We start from the raw sequence: 12,193 nt of genomic DNA on the forward strand, positions 1-12,193 counted from the left end.
TGAGGTCACTGGGTGTGGGGGTGGGTGAGGCAACTCTACCCACACTGCCACACTTTAAAAGTGAGCCCCCCGCCTAGGGTGTGCCAGATGAACTACCCTATCCCATAGGCTATTTCTATAGAGTTACAAACAGAATAATGGGGCTGAAGAATGAGGCCACACATTCAGGAGCCGCCTCTAGGCTGGAAACAGTATTTCCACTATTCACTTTTCTTCATCAGTCTTGCCCCAGGTTTGACCATTTAGTCTTTTCATTATCAACTTTTGTTTTATACAGCATGAATTTCTGCTCATTCCTTCATTTTATTTGTTCTTTTACTTTATTTTGCTGTTCTTAAATTTAAGATGGATGTTTACCTCGTTAACTTTCAGGTAGAATTTTGTACTCATGTACAGAGAAACGAGTTTCTCTTTGTAAGTCAATTTTTGCATTCTATATTTCAAGGTTACGTTATTGGTTTACATTAAAGCTATCTTTATGAATTAAACATTTATTGTACTTATTAACACATTTGGGTTTATAGCTACCATATTATTTGTGGTTTTTCCATTTTTTTCTGTTTCTTTTCACTTTTTTCTTGCCTTCATTTCAATTAGCTTTTGTTAACCATTTTAGGTTTTTTTTCTACTAATTTGGAAGTTATACATTCTGCTTGTGTAGTTATAATCATTAACCTAGGAATTATAACAGGGATACTTAATTTACCAAGTCTGAAGTTCATCAGTACTTTACCCTAGTTCTGAAAGTAGGACCTAGAACTCTTAACTCTATCCTTTCTTGATTTATAGGCTTTATTAATTATGTGTCAAAATGTAATAAGATATTACTATTGTTTTTTATGCACTTTATTTGTTCCTCATTCTGATCACTTTGCTTCTACTGCAAGTATATTATTTAAACTTTCTTTTAGAAAGGATTGGCTTATGGTAAGATTTCTCAGTGTTCCTTTGTCTGTAAATGTTTTTCTCCTCGTCCTTAAAGGATATTTTCTCTGGGCATCGAATTCTAGTTTGGCAGCATTGTTTGTTTTTCCCCGTCCCCCCGCCCCCCCCCCCCGTCATATTGAAGATATTCCACTGTCTCCTGTCTCTCAATGTTACTGTTGAGCAGTCAGCTGTCACACTCACTGATGCTCTTTTGATGGCAATCTGGCTTTTCCTTTCAGTTGCTTTTAACAAATTGTTCTTGTCTTTGGTATTCTGCATTCTGACTATGATTTCTTATTTATCTTTCTGGTACTTTATCTTTCCTGGAAAAATCTTAGTCTTTATATCTTCAACCATTGCCTCCTTCCCTTGCTCCTTCTCCTGTCCTTCTGGAGTACTTATTGGACAAACATTTGCTCTCAATCCTACTGGTCTTCTCAATCTATTTCAATCTGCTTAAGTTCGGTGTTGTGTGTTTTCCATTTGCCCCTCCAGATTGTGTCTTCCTCTGCCCTGCTCTATGCCCCTGGAAGTTGACTTCTACAGACTGGATGTCCAGGCCCTCTTGCATTCTGGCTGTTGGGTTAGTCAAAGGGAGCCCCCAGCAGAATTATAAGGAGGAGAGACTGCTCTGGTTATTAATTTCTCTCACTCCCTTTCTGCAGGGCTGAGGCTTGGTGTCACTGTGTTCCTCTATGGCTGTGGCTCCCACCTGGGGCCCTTCTACATGGCTTTAGCATTTGCTAGGTTCTATCATTGCCTTAACCCTCAGTCCTATGAATTGTGATGGCTTCCCACAGTTGCCAGTTAACTGGGTCCTTTGTCATCCTTTGTTGGTTCTTTTAACCCAGCTAACACTTCTGTTAATAGTGTCTTCGGCCAGATGCGGTGGCTGATGCCTGTAATCCCAGCACTTTGGGAGGCTGAGGTGGGTGGATCACGACGTCAGGAGATTGAGACCATCCTGGCTAACATGGTGAAACCCTGTCTCTACTAAACATACAAAAAATTAGCCGGGTGTGGTGGTGGGCACCTGTAGTCCCAGCTACTCGGGAGGCTGAGGCAGGAGAATGGTGTGAACCCAGGAGGCAGAGCTTGCAGTAAGCCGAGATCGCACCACTGCACTCCAGCCTGGGTGACAGAGCGAGACTCTGTCTTTACTTCCAAGACACAGTGGAGATATAGGCAGCATTGGGTAAACATTCCCATTCCAAAAGGGAGAAAATCAGCCAAAGAAAGGCAGTACAGGCCTCAGGCAAACAAAACCTAGCAGGACAGTCATTAAATCTTAAGGCTCCAAAATAACCTCCTTTGACTCCATGTCTCACATCCAGGGCACACTGCTGCAAGGGTGGTCTCCCAAGGCCTTGGGCAGCTCTGCCCCTGTGGCTTTGCAGGGTTCAGCCCCCTGGGCTGCTCTCACCAGTTGGAGTTGAATGCTTGTGGCTTTTCCAGGTGTAGGGTGCAAGCTGCTGGTGGATCTACCATTCTGGTTTCTGGAGGATGATGGTCCCCTTCTCACAGCTCCACTAGGCAGTGCCCCACTGGGAACTCTGTGTGGGGGCTCCAACCTCACATTTCCCCTTGGCACTGCCATGGCAGAGGTTCTCTGTGAGGGCTCTCTCCCTGCAGCAGGCTTCTCTGTGCACTCAGAATTTCTCATACATCCTCTGAAATCTAGGTGGAGGCCACCAGTTCTTCATCCTTGCATTCTGTGCACCTGCATGCTTAACACCATGCAGGAGCTGCCAAGGGTTATGTTCTCCAAAGTGGCAGTCCAAGCTGTAACTAGGCCCCTTCGAACCATGGCTGCAGCTAAGCAGCTGAAATATGGGAAGCAGTGTCCAAGGCTGTGCAGGGCAATGGATACCCTGGGCCTGACCCGTGAAACCATTCTGCCCTCCTAGGCCTCTGGGCCTATGATGGGAGGGGCTCCTGGGAAGAGCTCTGAAATGCCTTCAAGCCTTTTTTCCCATTATCTTGGCTCGCTTTTAGTTATGCAAATATCCCTAGCAAGTGGTCATTCTGCAGCCTGCTTAAGTTCCTCTCCTTAAAAAGTTTTTTCTTTCTGTGCCACATGGCCAGGCTGCGGATTTTCCAAAGTTTTATACTCTGCTTCCTGTTTAAATGTAAGTTCCAACATTAGGTCATTTATTTGCTCCCCCATCTGAGGTAAGCTGTTAGAATTAGCCAGGCTATCTCTTGAACACTTTGCTGCTTAGTAATTTCTTCTGCCAGATGCCCTAAAGCATCACTTTTTAGTTCAAACTTCCACAGATCCCCAGGGCACGACTAGAATGCAGCCAAGCTCTTTGCTAAGGCATAACAAGGGTGACTTTTGATCCAGTTCCCAATAATTTCCTTATTTCTATCTGAGACCTCAGCAGCCTGGACTTCACTGTCCATATCACTATCAGTATTTCGGTCATAACCACTGAACCAGTCTCTAAGACGTTCTAAGCTTTCCCTCATCATCCTGTCTTCCTCTGAGCCCTCCAAAGTCTTCCAACCTCTGCCTATTACCTAGTTCCAAAGTTAATTTTACATTTTCAGGTATCTTTATAGCAATGCTCCACTCGTTGGTACCAATTTTCTGTGATCCAAACACCTCGCACAAGGCCCCACCTCCAGCACTGGGGATTACAATTCAATATGAGATTTGGGTGGGAAAAATATCCAAACTATATCACTAAGTAATATTTAGATAACTTTAAAGGGTGTTTAAAACATATTTTAGGTACTTTGTACTTTTGTTTTGTTTTTTGAGATGGAGTCTCACTCTGTCACCCAGACTGGAGTGCAGTGGTACAATCTCGGCTCACCGCAACCTCTGCTACCCAGGTTCAAGTGATTCTCCTGCTCAGCTTCCAGAGTAGCTGGGATTACAGGCACCTGCCACCGTGCCCAGCTAATTTTTGTAGTTTTAGTAGATATGGGGTTTCATATCTTGGCCAGGCTGGTCTTGAACTCCTGACCTCATGATCCACCTGCCTCGGCCTCCCAAAGTGCTGGATTACAGGCATGAGCCACCGCACCCAGCCATGTACTGTTTTCAATATGAGACTGTTCTTTATCCCTAGCTGACCATGTAAAAGAAACGGCACTTGTTTTAAAATGTGTTATTATGTGTGGAACAGACAATGTCTGAAATTGCCTGAATCTAGCAGCAGGCAGCAGGGTAAACATGCTTTTAGCATATATGTGCTAATGTGCATATATGTGCTAATCAAAGCTATTCTTTGATTAGCTACTTTTTTTTTTGATCTGCTACTTCTTCAACCTATAGCTTTTTTTTCTTTCTTTCTTTTTTTTTGAGATGGAATCTTACTATGTTGCCCAGGCTGGAGTGCAATGGCACAATCTTGGCTCACTGCAACCTCCTGCCTCAAGCAATTTTCCTGCTTCAGCCTACAGGTGTGTGTAACCATGCCCAACTAGGTTTTGTATTTTTAGTAGAGATGGAGTTTTGCCATGTTGGCCAGGCTGGTCTCGAACTCCTGACCTCCAGTGATCTGCCACCCTGGCCTCCCAAAGTGCTGCGATTACAGGCGTGAGACACTGCGCCCAGCCTCAACCTATAACTTTTTATATTTAAAAAAATAATTTGGACTAGACCACATTTTCTCATGGCAGAGTGGGCCAGTCAAGTAAAAAGGGAAAAAAGAGCAAATTGTGATGAGTTGACAAAATGGAAAACACTATCTAGATAAAGCCACATATAGCAGGCAATGACATATTGCCTCAAAATATGAAATCATGAAGTTTTTACATATATACTTCTAAAATTTACTATTTAAAGTTATTAAAATTCTGTATGATTCAATTTTCTCCACCAATCACATGGCCTTCCTAGTACTTTCCCATTTTGAATGTGTTTCAACTTCTGTTTATGGAGTATTGGCATGGCAGTCTGCCACAGAAATTTTGAAAATGAGAATAGCTTAAAATAAAAAAGTGGTCTGCATTAATCCCAATGGAAAGCGAGCTATGAAGATGATCAGCTGAAACAGACTATAAGGAGAAAGGAAACAGGATAGGAGTTATTTGCTGGGTAGGGATCATTCACGAGAGTTCTTTCATGTTTTCTTAAGAGTTTGGAATTCCTACTTTGTCAGTCCCCAGGTATACTGATGCTTTAAGGGAGTTTTTAAATGAATGAACATTTATGAAGAAAGACCTGCATTAGTCAATATTAGCCTGGGACAGAGGAACAGAAGAGGGGTTATTACCTTTCTCTTTATGTATCGGTCATAGGTTCAGATTTTCTAAACATAAGTATTTTGGCATTATTCATTGTACCATATTTGGATTAATTATCAATTGAACACAGATTTAAAGAGCTTCTGCTTTACATGCCAACGCAGTAGGCGTCAGTACTGTTTACAAATAACGCTGTTATTCTCAACTCACTGTCCAGAAATAGGCCCATGGGAGCTGAGACGGAAACATTTAATTGTCAAATTCATTCCCCTTTCCTCAGCATAGCTATTGTCAACCTTTACTCCAGGAGTCTGATCCCTCAATGACCATCTTGAACCGAGGCCCCTGCTGACCTATGGTGAGTATCTTCGCCAGCTTGGGCTGCCATAACAAAATACCAGACTGAGTGGCTTAAACAACAGAAAATCTTCTTTTCACAGTTTTGGAGACTGGAAGGTCCAGATCAGGACACCAGCATAGTTGGGTTCTGGTGCAGCCTCTTCCTGGCTTGTGGAAAGCCGCCTTCTCTCTGTGCTCACATGGTCTCTCCTTGGTGCATGCATGGGGTCGGGGAAGCCTGGGAGCAGCTCTCTGGTGTCTTTTCTCATAAGTGTGCTAATTCCATCAGGAGAGCTCCAGCCTCGTGACCTTTTCTGAACTGAATTACCTCCCCAAGGCTCCATCTCCAAACACCTTAACACTGGGAGACAGGGCTTTCACGTATGAATTTGGGGAGACTTAATTTGGTCCACAGCAGTGGGCGTGGAGCATCAGAGAGAAATAACCGATGCTGAGATTTGGAGACTATTTGTTATTACAGGATAATTTAGACTGTCCAGACACATACATTCTGATAGTCAATACTATTATTTTTATACTTCTATGCTTTTGTGAGGAAATAATATGTTTTTAATTAAAAATAATAGCAGGAAAGGCACTTAGCTTACTATTAGTCTAGAAGTTGGTGGCAGGGCTGGAATTGAAATTTTAAGCCTCCTCCCTCTGGAACACGGAAATTGCTAAAGCATTATGGTTTCCTTGTGCAGACCTTCAAAATCAATTATTAAACTTGTGACAATGACGTCACATCATCAAAGTGAATTTTTTTCACTGTTTTTAACCTGAGGGTCAGACATCACAACTACCTGCTTAACCAGCTTCCAGAAACACTAAGGATTCAGATGTCTGTTGCAACATGAAACCTGCCTTTGCTTATCTCGAGTATCTTTTTGGGTACAGCACAGAATGCTAATCTTAAGAAATTCTGCCTGCAGATATTTAGAATCATTTGGAAATTGATCATACAAGCATAAGTACATGCATTCCAAATACGTGTACGATTATTATCACAAATCTTCTCCAGGAAAAGGGATCGCAAGATTTCCATTAAACCTAAAATTGTTCCTTTATGGAACAGCAGAATGCAAAGAATGTTTTTAACAGTGTGTCAATAGAATGACTCGTACTCAACCCATAGAAACACCCCTTATCAGCAGCTCTGACGTAAGCAAGGGCAGAAGTTCATTAGCACAGGTGCCTGTCATGATCCACGCACAGGAACGGAATTCTCACAGAAGAAACACAACCTGTCTGCATATGCAAACAGTGCTTTAGTGAAACGCAGGTGCTGGGGGATTATTGACAGCTTATGACCCCAAGTGCAATCCATCATGTACCTCCGTTTAAATACCAAACAATTCATGACCAGCCTGGACAACATGGCGAAATCTCCCCTCTACTAAAAAATACAAAAAGTAGCCAGGTGTGGTGGCGTGCACCTGTAGTCCCAGCTACTCGGGAGGCTGAGGCACTTAAATCTGAGAATTGCTTAAACCTGGGAGGTGGAGGTTGCAGTGAGCCAAGATCACACCATTGCACTCCAGCCTGGGCGACAGAGTGAGACCCTGTCTCATAAATAAATAAACCAACAAACAAACAAATACCAAACAAGGTAATAACTCTAAAGAGGTCAAGAACAAAGCCACTCTCGGCTGGCAGTGCAAAAGGAGAGTGGCTTTGGAGTTCCACGCGCCCTGAACCCACCTCGTTGTGTCTCTCCAGCTGTGTGACGGTGAGCAAGCACTCAACCACCTCAAAGCCAGCACTCTTGTCTGTGAAACAGAGACAATCACACCCACCTCACTATGCTGTCCCGAGAAGCAAGCAAGTGACCTGGCATGTGGTGGAGGCTCCCTGCATTGCAGTTGTTAAGGTTCAACGATAATTTAATGAATAGAACAAAAGTTTAGCAAATATTATTGTAACTAAGCAGCTAATAAGAACAGATAATACATAATAATGCATAATTAATAATACACAATCTCTTTGCTCACTTATTAATGCCTGTAGAATAGGGTTAGTGAAAAGCTAAAATAATTCACATATTTTTAACGTGCCTGGTAGATAGTAAGTGAGCAAAGAGTGAAGAAACAGAGGCTTGGTGAAGCTGAGACATTTTCCCAGGATCACAGCGGGTGGAGCTGTATCTCAGAAATGAAGCTCACACTCTTAACTCACTGTGTAATTCTGCACAGAATGTCAGGCTGCACCTTTGGCCCGGAGGGTGGCTCTCATGCCATTGCTGCCTTCCACAAAGGAGGTGTTTCCTTAGACCTCCCTGTTGACAGCTTTCCTCTTTATGGCACAGTGTGGAGTTCTGACCCACTTCAGGGTTGTGCAGAGGGGGTCTGACAGCACTGTAATTCAGTAGGACTACTTGAGTATTGGAGAAGCCAGATTCCAACCGCTACAGCCCCTACGACATCAGGAACTTACTCAAGCCAACATTCAATCAACGGAGTTCCAGTCACTGTGAATGCTCTTGGCAGTGCTGCCTGAGGTGAGGGATGGCAAAAAAGTAAGACACAGTTCCTGTCCACGAAGAGCTGGCTACTTCTTTTGGAAACAAGATGTACACAAGGAAGCATCTAGGTACAAAGCAGCATGTGACTCGTTCTGAATGAGCTCCTGTGGGGATCCAAGGAAGTGGCCGACGGGCCCAATGGAGCACTCATAGGACCCTCTAAGACCGGATGCCTACTGATGGCTAATCCCCATGTAAAGGCTCCTTTCAGGCAGGAAGTTCAGTTCTGCAAAACGTACCTTTCATCCATCAGAATTACAGCAACGAGAAGGTAAAACAGAAAAGACCAAGCCCACAAATTAAAAAGGTCTGAAAAACAAAGCTTTTTACTGAGAAGTGCCTCGCAGTCAGAAGCTTTGCAGAGTACCCTTGAGAGCATCCTTTACTACAGCTGAGAAGTACCTTTCTCTGTCACAAGGTACACACTCAGAGGCGTCCTGGTAGCTGGAACCTGTTAACACAGTCAGGAACTGGCAATGTGCCTTGTACTGCAGGCAGCATTTGCGACACTCCTCAGAAAAGGCCTTTAGAGTTTGGCTTCCCCAGAGAAGCCCAGAAGTGTATGATAAAGAAGCTTGCTCCTAGTGGTGCAGAACACATACTTGCCCCCAAGAAGCTATACTCCGCCACAAAATCACAAGAACAGGCAAGGATGTTGATTCTCATCAACACACACATGGTGTAAGATGCTTGGTACCTTATCATTGTTATAGCTCTGGGCCCATGATGAGTCATTATGGTTGTGCATTCACAGACATGCCTTTGTAGCTGAACAAGTTAAAAGCAGGTGGCTCATGCCTGTAATCTCAGCACTTTGGGAGGCCAAGGCGGGTGGATCACTTGAGGTCAGGGTTTGAGACCAGCCTGGCTAATATGGTAAAACCCTGTCTCTACTAAAAATACAAAATATTAGCCGGGAGTGGTGGCAGGTGCCTGTAATCCCAGCTACTTGGGAGGCTGAGGCAGGAGAGTGGCTTGAACCCTGGAGGCGGAGGTTGCAGTGAGCTGAGATCGCGCCACTGCGCTCCAGCCTGCGCGACAGAGTGAGATTCCGTCTCAAAAAAAAAAAAAAAAAAAAAAAAAAGAATTAAAGAAAGGATGTTTGCCCATCTGAAGCAAAGTATTGACTGGACTTATCTAAATACCGGATTACAAGAAAAAGAGGAACTGGCTATATCAGAGTGAGAGAAAGTGGGAGAGGTTGAGGAAACATACAAGAACCTAAAAGAAAGGGCAATAAGTATGAGCATAGCTTTGCTAATCTCGGAAATGGTGGCTAGAACTGTCCTGTGGTTTAGCAAATGATCATAGCCAGCAAATCCTAATTTCCCTAGAAGCTTCCTTTAGAAGTGCCACAAAGATGTAGGAGGTATGCTTATCCGCCTTGTGACACAAAAATGGAAGCATAGTTAATAGATGAGAAAAGCATGACCCAGAATGATTTTCAATATTGGAATGCTGGGAATTTATGAGAGGTATTTTCGCGTAAGAATAATAGGACTTGTTGAAAAGGATTGGAGAGTAGGGGACATCCCAGATGCGTGAGAGAAGCAGTATAGCTAATGGTTAGAAGCAGGTTTGCTGGAGCCAGGCTGCCTGGGTTCAAAGCCCACCTCTGCTGCCTGTTAGCTTGGTAGCTGCACAACCACGGGGTGCTTTCGAGCCTCGTGTGCCTTTGTTTCCCCACGCACTTCATGAGGCTGTTGCAGAAATTAAACGAGTTAATATATAGTCAACAGCTCTGAACACTGCTTGACTGAGTCAGCCCTACCTAACGTTTAATTTAAGGGATGTGGCCCTGGGTTCCCAAAGGGAGCGGCCACTGTATTCACAAACATTAAAGCAGTAAAGGCTCCATCCTCATCAACCTTCTTCTCAGTTGGACCCCACAGGACTGTCTCTCGCAACTGTTCCCTTGGCTCTCCTAACGCACTGCGCGGAACCAGCTGCACCTCTTTTGCCTTAGATCAGGCTTTCCCTTCTCCACCCGTTTTGGGATTTAACAAGCACGAGAAAGCAGGGCTGCAGGGAAGCCGCGAGGGCCTCCTCACCACGGCCCGGGATCAAGTCCCACGCGCGAGGCCGGGGTGGGGGCGTCATCTGCTCCACACCCAGAGCCTGGTCACGCCCCGCACGCGCGGCTTCCTCCTCCTCTGCGGGGCTCGCCGCGACCCAGGACCCCCAGACTCCCGGATCCCCTAGACCCTCTGGACTCCTAAGCCCCGCAACTCCCAAATCCCACGACCCCGGACCCTCGAACCCTGGCCCAGGGCGGGTGGCTGGGGGCCTGAACCCGCTACAGAAACCCGCAGGGCAGTCTGTCGGAAACCGCCGCTTTACTCAGCAGGAACTTAGTCTCCGCGCTCCCCCTAATACCCGGGCGTCCTCTCCTCTGTACCCTCGCTCCTGGGGTCCCCACACGCCCTCCATGGCGGACCTCCAGGCCGGGCGGGTGCGCTGTGCGACGCGGAAAGCGCCGTAGAGCACGCAGAACACGTTTGGCTGAGCTCCCGGAAGTGACGTACCTCAAGCGCCCGACAGTGGAAGTCTCACCTGCGCCCGACGGCGGAAGTTCCGGGAGTGCCAAGTACCCGCGTGCATACGGCTGCCGGCATGGCGCATTACAACTTCAAGAAAATTACGGTGGTGCCGTCCGCCAAGGTAGGCGACTCCGGGAGGGCCACTGCGACTTTCGCCTTCTCGTTAGCTGGGTCCCCGGGGAGGGTCCGGGCCTGTAGCCGTGGGAGAGCGGTCGCCTTCCGCTCGCCCATCCCGCGCTCCTGGGCCCGACCGTCTGGCCGCGTACTCGGGATCATTTCCCCTCCCCCAGCAGAATCCGGGGTCCACCAGAGATCGGATCCCCCAGAGACCGGGGTCCACCTAAGACCGTGGTCCACCCAAAGACTGAGGGCCCCCAGAGATCGGGGTACACCCAGAGTAGGGTTCCCTGGAGGGGCCCTGGGTGACGATGTGGGCGAGTGGAGGGGGACCCCGACATGTGAGGGAGGAAGCGTTCCGTGGTCCGTGATGAGCCTTCGGATTCTGGGTTTGGCGTAGCCCCCTCCCCTCTCAGGAATCCTGGGTTCGTTGTTCTCGTGCTTTAACGTTTCATAATTTTTAAGTCATTCTCTTTCACTGTTAGATTTGGGAATACCTGTTCCTTTTCAGACCATAGTAGGCCCAGACTAAATTTTTACAGCGTTGGTTGGTGTGGCAAGAATGAGTCAACAAGTGTTGAGTATTAGGACTTTTTTTTTTTTTTTTTTTGAGACAGAGTTTTTCGCTCTTGTTTCCCAGGCTGGAGCGCGGTCTCGGCTCACTGCAACCTCCACCTCCTGCGTTCAAGCGATTCTCCTGCTTCAGCCTCCCGAGTAACAGGGATTACAGTCGTGCACCACCACACCCAGCTAATTTTCGTATTTTTAGTAGAGACGGGGTTTCACCACGTTGGCCAAGGTGGCCTCGAACTCCTGATCCCGGGTGATCCTCCCGCCCCGGCCTCCCAAAGTGCTGGGATTACAGGCGTGAGCCACCGCGCCCGGCCCTAGTATTAGGACTTTTAAGAAGTCACGTTTTTATGTAGTGAACATTCGATTTGGGTCGCAATTACACAGACATTGACGGGCAACTCGAGCCTCCCAGGGACTCCTGCACGAGAGGGAGTTACTGAAGTCCCTGCAGAGTGACTGTTTTCCCCTCGTCAGTGCCTCCTTTTCTTCAAGTCTCAAGGACGGGATGAGCTTGCCTTGGAAAGCTTTGTGGGAGTCTCGTATTTTACCTTCATAGCAAAAGTTGTTTCCCCACTTCTGTCCACCATTTCTTATTTCTTCCTGACAGTTGTTCTGGCACATCTCTTGATCGATTGTAGCATTTTCTTTCTTTCTTTTTGAGATAGAGTCTCGCTCTGTTGGCCAGGTTGGAGCACAGTGGTGTGATCCTGGCTGACTGCAGCCACCGCCTCCCAGGTTCAAGTGATTTTCCTGCCTCAGCCTCCCGAGTAGCTGGGACTACAGGCATGCGCCACCAGGCCTGGCTAATTTTTGTATTTTTAGTAGAAGTGGAGTTTCACCATGTTGGCCAGACTGGTCTTGAACTCCTAATCTCAAGTGATCCACTTGCCTCAGCCTCCCAAAGTGTTGGGATTACAGGCATGAGCTACTGCGCCCAGCCAGATTGTAGTATTTTCGAGTGCAGGAGTCATGT

The 12,193-nt window shown here is 46.3% G+C and overlaps 1 protein-coding gene across 2 annotated transcripts in view; it reads left to right on the plus strand.

The window, feature by feature from the left end:
* Nucleotides 1-4,083: 4,083 nt before the first annotated feature.
* GTPBP4 (GTP binding protein 4) overlaps nucleotides 4,084-12,193 on the plus strand; it is a 37,636-nt gene continuing 29,526 nt past the window's right edge. The window contains exon 1 of one of the 2 annotated variants that reach the window (XM_003827759.6): nucleotides 4,084-10,651. In XM_003827759.6, coding sequence (XP_003827807.2) covers nucleotides 10,604-10,651 — 48 coding nt within the window. In that variant the 5' untranslated portion in view covers nucleotides 4,084-10,603. The remainder of the gene's footprint in view (nucleotides 10,652-12,193) is intronic. The other variant, XM_008953089.6, reaches the window with a different exon arrangement.

Source organism: Pan paniscus, chromosome 8, assembly GCF_029289425.2.
Source record: "Pan paniscus chromosome 8, NHGRI_mPanPan1-v2.0_pri, whole genome shotgun sequence".
Taxonomy (NCBI): Eukaryota; Metazoa; Chordata; class Mammalia; order Primates; family Hominidae; genus Pan; species Pan paniscus.